This window comes from Lacerta agilis, chromosome 6 (genome assembly GCF_009819535.1).
Source record: "Lacerta agilis isolate rLacAgi1 chromosome 6, rLacAgi1.pri, whole genome shotgun sequence".
Lineage (NCBI taxonomy): Eukaryota > Metazoa > Chordata > Lepidosauria > Squamata > Lacertidae > Lacerta > Lacerta agilis.
In genome coordinates, this window is record NC_046317.1 from 78,105,524 (window position 1) to 78,118,534 (window position 13,011).

General features: G+C 45.1%; 1 protein-coding gene across 6 annotated transcripts in view; it reads right to left on the bottom strand.

The window, feature by feature from the left end:
• The window catches only part of NFATC2 (nuclear factor of activated T cells 2), a 134,968-nt gene that overhangs the window by 57,938 nt on the left and 64,019 nt on the right, over positions 1-13,011 (bottom strand). For all 6 annotated transcript variants that reach the window (XM_033153551.1, XM_033153554.1, XM_033153552.1 and 3 more), the window contains exon 6: positions 12,554-12,694. In XM_033153551.1, the coding sequence (XP_033009442.1) occupies positions 12,554-12,694 (141 nt within the window). The remainder of the gene's footprint in view (positions 1-12,553; positions 12,695-13,011) is intronic.

Consider the following 13,011-nt stretch of genomic DNA (forward strand, 5'->3'; position numbering starts at 1 on the left):
CTGTGATTGTGCTGTGGAATCAGTTTCTGCAGCCTGGTGATGTGGACAAAGGGTTTGTGGCTATACACCCAACCACGTGCTTTCTTGATGCCTGTTACTCTTGGCTTATCAACAGAGGGGTTCTGACTGGTTGGCCGTAGAGCATGGGCAATGCTTCACTGGATAAGTAGGTGGCCCCTGTCCCCTTGAAAGAGGCAGTGATATCCCCTTCCTAAGGAAGGTGGTAGAGAGGGTCACAGTGAGATAGCTGTAAGCATTCTTGGACAACATGGTTTACTTAGACCGGTGTTTCCAAAACGGGGGTCTCCAGCTGGGAACTACAACTCCCATCATCCCTAGCTAGTAGGACCAGTGGTCATGGATGATGGGAATAGTAGTTCAAAAACAGCTGGAGAAAGTATGGGAAACACTGATCTAGACCCATTCCAAGGTAGGTCTCCACAGTGGCGGAGCTAGGCTCCGCGGCACCCGGGGCGGCAAAGGAAACGCCCTAGGGGCGGGGCGTCGTGGCGTCACATTGTGACGTCGCGATGCCCCGCCCCCGGGGCGTTTCCGGGAGTGCCGCCGCCACTTCTGCAGCCCCCTTTTAAGCCGAAGAGCCCGCTTTTAAGCTCTGCGGCTCAAAAGGAGGCTGTGGAAGCGGCGGTCTGACGCTGCTGCTCCCGGGGCTACTGAGCCAGCGGCCACTCCCCACACTGCCGGTCACCCCGGGAGCAGCAGCGCTGCACGGACGGGGTGTTCCCTTGGCCGTGCGCTGTTGCTCCTGGGGTGACGGAGGGAGCGGCAGTGCTTGGGAATGGCGGGAGGGGCTGCCGCTTGTCACCCCCATGCACCGCCGCTTGCTCCGTCACCCTGGGAGCAACAGCGCACGGCCGAGGGAGCACCCCGTCCGTGCAGCGCTGCTGCTCCCAGGGTGACCGGCGTTGCGTGGGGAGTGGCGGGAGGGGCCGCTGCTTGTCACCCCCACCCGCCGCTTGTCACCCCCCACCCGCTGCTTGTCACACCTGCCACTCGGGGCGTACCGCCCCCACCGCACCCCCCTAGCGACGCCCATGGGTCTCCACACTTTCCAATCAGTTTGTGGAATTGTTTTTTAAGAAAGTCCTCGTGAAAATTCATCAGAATTTGGGTCTGAATTTCTCCTAATGCACACATTTTTTAAGCAATTCTCCCTAACGTACATATTATTACTATTATTATTATTATTATTATTAATTAATTAATTAATTAATTATACCCTGCCCATCTGGCTGGATTTCCCCAGCCACTCTGGGCGGCTTCCAACAGAATGTAAAAGACGTATTCTCACAAAGCAATTTTTGCTGATATAATGCATCATCAACAAAGTAGCTAGGATTTATCTATTACAAAACCTAAGTCTGACATGCACATAATAGACAAATTGGTTCAAGAGCCGTTCCTTTTTCCCAGGGAACTGTAACTCTGTAAGGACGGAGGCAAGTAACCTCTAACAGAATTCTCAGCACTCTCATCACAATGCAATTGCTAGGATTCTTGGGGATGGGGAGTAGCTATGAGAACACCAATTGTTAATACGAAGGAGAAGAACCCCTTTCTGTAGTTCCCCTTTGGGGAATTGCCATAGCTCAGTGGTAGAACATCTGCTCTGCATGCATTTCCAGGAAAGATTCCACCTCTGACACCCCAGAGAACTACTGTCAGTGCAAACAGTACTGAGATGGACAGATCAGTGGCCTGACTTGGTATAAGGCAATTCCTTGTGTCCTTTCCTCCAGAGAGGTTTGTCTAGAAACTCCTGTTCTTTGGTTCTTATTTTTCTGCTGTTCAGATTTTTGTTTCAAGGTATATAGCTGACTAATTAGTTTGCTTGGTTCTACTGCATGTAGAAAATGGGATGTTGTAACTGTTGTAAATTTAAGTGGTGGTGTGAGCCGCCCCGAGGGACTGGGGAAAAATTGGGTACAAAATGTTGAAATAAACAAATGACATCAGACTGGTATAAAATAGGCAGATGGGATGCTTCTGTGGGCTGGGACCTTTCGTTCCATGTATAACCTGCTTTTCTTTCCCAAAAGGAAACCCAAATTAGCTAACAGGGAAATCAGTACCACAATATGAAGAGCCAATATAACAATCATATATTCATCTTAGCTATAAGTCCTAGTAGAACTGCTCCCTGCCTTGCAGGCCTTTTACCACCTGGCAGGACCCAGACTGACTCCAACTACGAAAGCCGAGGCTGCTGAACAGACTCTTGGGCTGGGGTATTGTTTAGAGGGTTACCATTGTTGACTTTTTGTTATCTTCATTTTGGATCTCATGAATTATGTAGAAATGGTTCAGTTTGGTTGTGTCCTTTGTGTGGATTTTAATTGCAAGCCACTCTGAGAGCCAATCTTAGCTAAAAAGTGGAATATAGATACTGTATAATTGATGGCTGGGTGTGTTGTAAACCCAGTGTAGGTTTGTGGTATGGATATGCCCTAAAAGCCCCTGGGTTTTGGTATGCATGGTGCTCATATCTGTCTTTCAGATGTGTATTACCGGAATATATACTTGGAACACACAAGGCGCACTTGTAAGTGTGGTGAGAACCATTATACCTACCCAAAAAATCAGACTGTGGCATGCTAAGTACACGTCAAGCCACCCCTTGTTGGGCAACACTTCTAACTCCATACTACAGTATAGCAACATATTTTGGCACCAGGAGACTTAATATGAAATTAAGCTTCAGCACCAGATCTGATGGTGTCAGCAACTCTCTACAGAAAGAAAGGAGTTTTTAAGTAAACGTGTAATTCTATCCCTTCTATCCCGAGCTGCGATCGGACCACAAGTTTTGTGCCAAACTCTGGGGGAAGTCAAGATGTCAGTCTGCATTAGGTAAATCCTGCTTGATCTGCTACAGTACCCTCAGAGTTGTTTGGCTTAATTAGCCAATTAAAGGGTCCGCCAAGCCTGTACACATTGCTCACGGTCCCTTACTCATTACTACGGGTTTGTGAAATGGCAGTAAAAACGTAGGTTCTGCCGCAGCTTAGCTGAGCTGGCATGAGAGATGGACTGAGAGGTTTGGGAAATTCTTGTTGCATTTCTCGCAAACTTACTCTGAGGTTTTCACAGCAGAGACTTGACAGGCTGTCAAATGAAATATCCAAAGTAAGTAACGTGTAACTGAACGCATTGTGGAGGAGCCGTCTGCTTGCAGCTTCCAATAGCACATCTGCTCCAAACAATACAAATCGAAGCCTCAATGAAGGAGACCAATCTGGGTCCAAGTCCCACCTCTGCCAGAGTCTTCCTCTATGGCCCTGGACCAAAATTCACTATGGGTACAATCCAACTCTCACAGAAGCCACTGGCAAGGCTCCCAACTGGTGCTTAGTTAAACTGGTTTGCAAGCCCATCTTCTTGGCCTCAGTTCCTCATCTATGAAATGGGAGTAATGGTGAACATAGCTGTTGCAAAGGAAACAGCAACAGACTATAAAGTATTTTGCAAGTAAATCCCACTCCAGAGCAGTAGTAGAGATGGGGAATGACGGACCAGCTGTTTTGCCACCAGATTTCAGAGCTGGCCTTAACTCACCTAGAAACATACCTTAGCTACTCTCCAAATGCATCAGTACTTTTGCTCCACAACTTGAAGGCATTTCTATCTTCCCACTGTGAAGCCTGGGTAATTTTGGGCACGCAGTTCCACACACACAAATACCTGTGAAACTATATGGGGCTTTAGGATCAGGGTGACAGCGTGGTACCACAAAGTGTGAGTAAGACTTTGGTCATCTTCGAGGAAGAAATGCCAACTGTAGCTGATGAAATTCCTCTGAGTCACATCAGCAAGAATTACAGAATTTGGTCTGACCTAATGGTCTGACTCAGCACAAGGCAACTTTCTTATGAGCCTTATACAAAATCAGTCCCTTGGGTGCATAGTTGATTCTGACGTTCACCTTCATTGCAAGCCTTATCCAGGTCCCACTGAACTGGCTGGATGATAATAATAATAATAATAATAATAATAATAATAATAATAATAATAATGCAATAAAACATCAAATATTAAAAACTTCCCTAAACAGGGCTGCCTTCAGATGTCTTCTAAAAGTCAGATAATTGTTTATTTCCTTGACATCTGATGGGAGGGCATTCCACAGGGCGGGCACCACTACCGAGAAGGTGGGTGCATCTTTCAGTTCATATAGAGATGTGAATCTCTACCCAGAGTCACTAGTTAGGTGCAATTAGCCATCCATGATGTATGATATCCATCATGCTCTGATTCTCACATTTACGAGAGTGGTGGCTGTGGAAGGCAGGAGTTCCAGACTGCACATAATTTTGATTTGATCCAGCATAGCAGTTCAAAGGTCCATATAGTTAAAGCTATCGTTTTCCCAGTAGTGATGTATGGAAGTGAGAACTGGACCACAAAGAAGGCTAAACGCCGAAGAATTGATGCTTTTGAATTATGGTGCTGGAGGAGACTCTTGAGAGTCCCATGGACTGCAAGAAGATCAAACCTATCCATTCTGAAGGAAATCAGCCCTGAGTGCTCACTGGAAGGACAGATCCTGAAGCTGAGGCTCCAATACTTTGGCCACCTCATGAGAAGAAAAGACTCCCTGGAAAAGACCCTGATGTTGAGAAAGATTGAGGGCACAAGGAGAAGGGGACGACAGAGGATGAGATGGTTGGACAGTGTCCTCAAAGCTATCAACATGAGTCTGACCAAACTGCAGGAGGTAGTGGAAGACAGGAGGGCCTGGCATGCTCTGGTCCATGGGGTCACGAAGAGTCGGACTCGACTAAACAACAAGCAGTTCTTATGTTCGTCTTCTTCCTTGCCCTACAAGAAGTAACTCTGTAACTTTAGAGAAGCTACGACAGCTTAAAAGAATTTGATGTTGGTGAGCCAACAGACTGTTTTATTTCTTCAGAAGGACTGGGTCCTGAGGTGGGCTTGTTTGATTCATGTGGGTCAAGAGACTGGCCCATTATAGCCAATTAAGCTGGTCTGATGTTGAGCTGTGGCCAGCGCTTTAATTTCACCAAGAGAGAAGTCAAAGATGATTCACGGAGGCCAAAGATGTATGTCAAGATCTGGTTGGGAAAGGGCCAGGGGCGTTAGTCATCCAAGTTGTAGCCCAGCCCCAAAACTGACATTTTGCACCAAGAGAACAAGTTCAGAGGCGCTTCCTCCCTCGGCTGGTTGTTTGAAAAATTCAGCTAAAGCCACCACGAAACAGAACAACAGTAGCTGAGTAGTGAAACAGCAGGGGCCAATGCAGTTCCAGCATTACTTTTGACTAATATATTTTTGCCAATTCATGGAAATATACTTAGCAAAAATCTAAAGAATAAAATGCACCAACACTTCACGAAACAAAAGCTCCACTCAAAATAAAACCACTGGGAACCTCCATGTAATAAAATGAGTCACGCCAGGATGGGATGACTAAGTGGGAGAATAGGGGATTCCAATCCTTGTGCCAGGTTTTCTAATGTGATCAATTAGCTTTCAACAGGTGATAGAAGATGGTCCCTCTCCCTGCCTCTGCCTTTTGTCCGTTCCAAGACAAATGAATTAAAAAGCAATCATTGTCTTTAAACAAACACGTTGCAAAGCTGGGTAATCACAGACAGGCTTGTTTCTAGGCGCCCCCATAGTGGAAAGCAAGCCAGGGAATCTAGGCCAGTAGTAGCTGCCTTTGTTAATGAGGGCTTGCTTACCAGCTGCAAAATTCCAAAACCATGTGTCATGCGGGGAGACCTTCCAAAACACTGGATTCCACCCTGTCTCAGTGATTCTCTTTCAGCTATGGCAACACAGTTTCCACGGCCACTCTTTTTTTTTTTTTTTTTAAATCTGTTTGTCTTCATAATATGACCCCCCCTCCCCCAATGTTTTGCAATATTTTTCTGGGATTCCCCCGTTCTCCTTCTGAAACTTGCTGGCTGCATTACAGGAAAGCTTTTCCTTGCTGCCAAGTACACTAGAGGCCACAACGAAAAGGTAAAAAATAAATAAATCTCGCGCTGCCTAGTGTCACGGCATTGCTTATCTATCCACGGTGATGATAGCATTATATGCCTGGCCCTGGAAAGGGAGTCTAGATGCTCCTCCATTGCATTATTATTCTCCTCACCCCCCCCCCCCCACATACCAGAGCTCCATCGTTCTGCCATGCCCTGGAATATAGTGGATCTGGGAGCAGATCCAGACAGCCATAAATATAGAATCATAGAATCATAGAGTTGGAAGAGACCACAAGGGCCATCCAGTCCAACCCCCTGCCAAGCAGGAAAATATGGGGAGCAGAAATGCTGTTTTAGCACTTCTGATCCCCGTAGTCCAGAACATGCAGAGCATTTCATTAAACCCTGCACTGGTCCACGTTGTCGACAGGGATGAGTGAAGATGGTGCATAATGATCAATTATTATTGTTGTTGAAATAATTACCCACCCTTTCCCACCCTCCACAATGAGATCCCAAAGCAACAGTTTACAAAAATACAAAGTCAAAATCAGTTAAAACAATTCAAAGAGTCAAAAGAATAGGGCGGGTATGAAGATATTAGTTAAGGAAAGCTGTTGTAAGGAGCTGAGAAGAGGCCTGCATGAAAAGGAGTTGAGGTTTGAAGATAATGTTTGTTTACAGAAAAGTGGCTTTGTTGGGTATTATTATATTGGATTGGACGAAGTGAATATTGTTTATATATAGCGGAATCCACAGTTCTTTACTTTCTGAATTCCTTCCAACTCTGCAATTCTATGATTCTATGACCACATTGCAGCTTGCCAGGCCACTCAATGTGGCAGGTACTGTTCCTGCGCATCTCTCTCTCTCTCTCTCTGTGTGTGTGTGTGTGTGTGTGTGTGTGCGCGCATTCAGAACAGAACCTTGCATCACACTGAGGGTCATGCAGCTTGTTGGCATGAAAAGAGGACAGGAGTAGAGGGCAGTCTCTTTAAATGCAGCTCTCTACTCTTCCATAGGAAAGTGAATGGCCAGCATTCACATATTTGAGTGCACCAGGGGGTGCCGTTGGTGTGAAAGCCATACTTATCCCCAGTCATTCAGGGCTATCCTATTTATTATACAGGCCTATCCTGGGTTTTCTTTCTTGGTCAAGCAGGAGTGTGACTGAACAATGGAAACTGGCTTCTATATAAATAGACACAGTAGTTAACTAAAGAATCACTGGTTAGCGAAAATGCCAAATGACTCCACAGCACACGGTATTTGAGAGCTGATGCAGTAAATTAGGAATCCAGACACGGCCAAAAGGGTTACACTTCCCCAGAAGCAATTGTTACTCCTACCCACCCACCTGGAGGAGCGGGTAAGCAGCTAAATCATTGCAACATTCGTTTAAGTGCACAATATGCAACTCAACACACTATGCATCATTTGCAGATGGGTGTAAATAAACATGCTACATGTGCAGTGCACACACGGGTCTCCTGAAAACAATTGCTTTATTCAGTTGCTGCTAGCTCTCAAACTTGCAAACTCCCAGTCCCCCAGAGTTCACTTCCTTCCATCATTTCCTGTGCCAGGCTTAGAATGACTGTGTCTTTTTATAAGCTGCTTGCTGATCTCATTAATATGTAGTGTGGTCAAGTCAGCACAGCAAGGGTCAGTTATTTTCAAGGCGCAAGATTGATATATGGCAAACTGAGAACCTACAACACTTTCAGGTTTGAGGTCCCTATGATGTGGAAGGATAACCTAACTTTTTTTCCTTTCTCTCTCTCTGCTCCAGCAGGCACTCAGAACTTAGATATGATACTTTTCTGATTAAATTTAGAAGTGACCTAGGAGAAACTGCCAGAGGTTCCATATATTGAATACATATGGTCACATATCTGTGCCTTCAAAGGCATTCACTGCTTGTTGCTCCCTCCTTTTTCAGGGCTTGGGGGCTGTGTCTGGTATGAGAGAACAGGGGCTGAGTTTGGAAATTCAGTCTTGGCCAGGCCTTAAGCTTTGCTTGAAGCAATGACTTCAATGATAGATTTGAGCATAGGGTGTAGAGAGGGAGAGGCAAGGAGATGAGGAAAAACTCCCCATCCCATTTTCAAAACACTGCACATGCATTCACTCCAAAACCCTGACAAGCACCCTATAAGACAGACGGACAATATTATCCCCCATTACAGAGGACAAGGAGGTGAGTTGATATTGAATAATAATGGACTGCCTGAGGTCACCCAGTAAATTTATGGCTGAGCTGAGATTCTGACTGGATTTGTAAAGCTCACCCTCTTAGCTATGGGCACTGCATCAACTCTCAACATCAAAGTGGTGTGGAATGAAGACTGAATTCATTTGAGATTTTCACTACCCATATGACTTTTCCATAACTAAGCTATCCACTTACATAGAAGCCTGTTGGCAATGCTCTGTCACTTTCCTGTGAGTCCAAGAAACAAAACCCAGGATAGAGCTGTGCAGATAGGAGAAGACTCAGTTCTCAAGGCTGGTTCCAGGTTTGAGACCCATGCCAGCACAGTGTTCTCTGCTGTGTCTACACTGGTGGGCCTTTTGGTTGGCCAACCTGCTTGCAATAGAGGATCAGTGCTGTGAGATGTGCCAAGTACAGTGATTTTTGAACATAATCTGTTCCGGAAGACAGTTTGAGTTCTGAAACTTTCGAAAACCGAAAACTCAATAGCCGACAGCTAGGTCTCAGGATCTTGCACTCAGTGGAAGCCGTGTGGCATGTTCGACTTCCAAGGCGTGTTCGAAAACTGAAGCATTTACTTCCAGGTTTATGGCGTTCAGAAACCGAAATGTTCGTCAACAGAGACATTCAAAAACCGAGGTACTTCTGTAGCTGCAAACTGCCTACCATTGTGACTGCCCATCATCAGGGCTGGATTTACGTTTGATGAGGCCCTAAGCTACTGAAGGTAATGGGGCCCTTTATATGTCCAGCTATCTTTTGTGAACAACAAATTGTCACTGTTTTTTGTGTTGAATATATATGGTGATTTATGGACCTAATAGGTATCTAAAGCCATTTGCACATAACAAATAGGAGCCTACGCAACACAAAACACTGTTGCTGTATGTAGGTTTTGTTTTATTTGTTTTTTATTCTGGAAATGTACATCCAGGTTTTTTTTTTCCTTTAATTTTTTTGGGGGCCCCCAAGAGAGTGGGGCCCTAAGCTATAGCATTTTTAGCTTATACGTAAATCCGGCAATGCTCATCATGCCTCTGATGCAACATCATTCTAGGTCTTTGTGGGCTGCCACTTCCCTAGAGCAATGAGGCATGAATAATAAGCATGCCCAGATGCCTGGAGATGCTGAGTACTAATGCCAGCCCTGTTTATTCTCAATAATATTCTGGGTCACAAGAGGGAAGCAGCAAGCATGATCCTCACACCTGCAGCATTCCCACATGCACCTCTTTACTTCCTCCCACATACATTAACATACAATCCTGTAAGGGGATATAACTTGAATTCACAGTTATATCAAGGGTAAATTGTGCAGCCTAGCTCTGGTAATAGTGGCCTGACCTTTGGGGGGGGGGCAGAGGCTGCAAGGCATGCAATGTACTTTGTTCAAAACATGCAGCATCCCCCAGAGGTCTTTGCAGTATATAAGACCACCGCCCACATCATAATTACTGCTTTTTTCTTTTCTTTTTGCTTAGTGTTAACTAAGCAGCGTGGCTGGTCTGGCCTTGTGATGAGTGAAAGTACAGCTAGGGTGCACATGTCCCCATGCGTCATCAAAGTGAAATGGAGAGATAAGCAAGCATGCTTTCCCCTCTAAGTGCTGGCATACTTTCTTCTTTCTTTCATAAAAATGTGGGCCTTTTCTTAGCCTCAGCCATCTGAAAGAGGAAATTAACAGTGACAGTGTCACCGAGAAGGAGGATGCACACAATCCACTCACAGTGGGTTTATTGTGGCTTTGCTTGCCCTCAGAGCTGCTCATCAGCATTCTGGTAGGAAACATGCAAACTAAGTCAAACTGTGCTGTTAAGAAAAAGTTGCTCTAAATCTGGACAGCTCTAAATCTGCTTATATTTGAATGAAACTAGCCTTAAGTGCTCCACCTGTGCAGAAGCTCCAATTGTAAGACTTTTGAAAATGGTGCTTCCAAGTATAGAGGACATCCTTCTGCCACCGGTGTTTGCAAACAAGACACACCTCATATTATGCATCTAGTCTGGCGAAGGAGAAGGGTGGTGGGTAGGTCATTTTAGAGAATGACACATTCCTTTCTGAACACAAAGATACAGAAGTGCCTAAAGGAATGGGTGCTTCTTAAGGATGGTCACTCTGGGTGATGTGAAGGACACTACTTGAGAAGGCATCCCTAAGAACATAAGAAGAGCCCTGCTAGATCATCAGTCAGAAGCCTTCAGGAAGCACACAAGAAGGGCTTGAAGGCAACAGCCATATCCTGCTGCTGCTCTCCAAAAACTGGTGTTGAGTACAGGAGGCGATCATTATGGGTGCATCCAATTGATGTGTGAATGCTGACGTGCAGGTCCTTTTGGACCTGGAAGACGGAGGAATGGAGACGGAATGGAGTGGAATACAACTCCACTGGTACACATGGGGGCTAGGGATGGAACCCCCGTGTGAAATGGTTGATGCCTGTAGTATACAGCGTATGCAGCAGCAGCAGTGCATCTTTCTGTTTCTGCAATGCAGGGTTTTGAGAGAGCTGAAGAACTAATACTCCAAAGGCATAGAGACACCAAGAGGCAATCATGGACGGCTGAGATCGAGACTTGTCAATCTAATAAATTCTATGCTTCCTTCATTCCATTGTATTAACCCCTGCCAAGCTATCTGGTAGATGTTAAAAGGAGGGTAGCCTTTACGCAGGCAAGACTAAACGTCCTTCCATGAGCAGATTGGATGGGCTGACATAAAGGAGATTCTAAGGAGGACAGAGTTTGTGGCTGCAACTCTATGTCAATAGAAGTTGCATCTCATGTACAGTGGTACCCCGCTAGACGAATGCCTCGCTAGACGAAAAACTCGCTAGACGAAAGGCATTCGCTAGCGGAAGGCTGTCTCGCAAGACGAATTTTTCAATGGGCTTGCCTCGCAAGACGAAAAAATTTCCGATTTTTTTTTTTTCTTTTTTTCGTCAAACCGCTATTCTCTCGTTGGTGCTTCGCAAGACGAAAAATTCGCTATACGACAGCACTCGCAGAACGAATTATTTTCGTCTAGCGAGGCACCACTGTATTCCTTGAATGCCCTCTTTATAATGATCTTAGAAACAACTACATCCACCCACAGTTAAGTTTGCAGAAGGGAAGGCCATCTCTTGCAAAGCCCTGCTTTCTGTTGTCTGATGCAGAGAAGTATATATCCTTTGGAACATCCAAATTTCTTGCTAAGGCTCAACAAATTCATGTAACGAAACGTAAAAGGGGTATAGGAAATGATTTATCCTCTTAAGGGTCGGGGAGTAGAAATGTAAATCACAATTAGTAGCAGTATTGTGGTTGTTATTATTTTTATGTGTGTAATGGCTGTTTGCTAAAACACAATAAACCAAACCAAACTGAACTGAACTTTCTGTAATGCTTTAATAGTGTGGTGTTCCATAAAGGACCAGGGCATTGCAGCATATTGAGGGGCAAGGCTTAGGCTTAGCTCTGCCTTGTAGCTCAATTAATTCATGTCTGTAAACTGCTGCTCACCTGTGGTGAGTAAAAATCAACTCCAAGGGACCAAACAGAGGGAAGCAGATAAGAGCTGGTTCCTCCTCACTTCTCCCTCCCCTGACCCTCAGTATTCCACAAATGGCTAAGACGTCTGCATAGGCAGGCAGGCTATTTTACTGTGGGCTAACAGACTTTGTGGACCTTTGCAAAGCCACCTTAAGCAAACACTGTAAGGGACCTCCTAATTCAGGCAAGAAAGCCAGAAGCCTCCATTATGTGTGCATTTCTGTGCATGCACACCAGCCAACACAGGCACAATGAGGCTTTCAACTCCCACCATCACCACCACCAAATAGCAGCTCCTGTGCAGCCCTGGAGGCTTCTTCTTGCAAGTTTCAGAACAAGCTTACAATGTAGCAAACCGGGGATGGCTGGCTGCTGCTGCTTTAAACAATAACGACAAAAGAAGGTTAAAAGCATCAATTGCAGGAGGTGCTTGTGGCAGGTCTCTGAAGGGGAAGCCGGTCCCTGAGAGATTGCAAAGCGGGTGGCAGCTATTACTAACTAGCTCCAAAATGAGTCAGAGCTTTAAGGGTCAGCCTTAACTGCTTTATAATTGCATGTGAATGAAATGTGCTGTGTTCTTATTAGTCATCACCATTGTTTGAAACTGTGTGATGTTTGGCTAGGGAAAACAATGAGTCCATGCTGAAGATTTTTATTTTTTTATTTTTTTTGAGGTCAGGTATGATTCAGGTCAGAAATCAAAGTGTTGCTGCGTTCCAATAAAGTAATCCATTTCTGGTTATGTTGGCCCTGTTTGAATGACCGTTTGTAGGACCCAGTCCTATAAGACATGGTTCTCCTTGATCAGCCTAACTAGAAAAATGATACAATGAACAGCATACCTGGTGTCTTCTCTGTGAATATAACCTTAGATTCTGCAGTAAAGTTCTGGCCCGTCAGGATCATCTGTTGTCCACCATATACTAAGCAACTGTCAACATCTTGTGTCTCGACCATCGGAAGTTCATGAGCAGAGCGTTGGGCTGTGGATAAAACAGAGACATGAATGAAACCAGATCTTTCTTTTCCTTCTTTTTTGCTAGGAACTTTCAAAACTACCAACAAGGTCTATTTTGTCACGGTTGCCATCCCCTCCCTGCCAAAGGAACTTCTCCACGAGTCTAAATTTAGGGCTGACAAGAAAAAAGAGAGGAGGAAAAATAAATTTATACTCAAAGCATTTTTATATGGAAATAATCAGGAGCTGGCTCCAATGCCTCAGCTGCACTGGCCTTACTCCTTGTCCCTGACAAAGGAGAACTCGGCTGAATGAGCTGGAGCCAGCCCATGTCTATTTCCA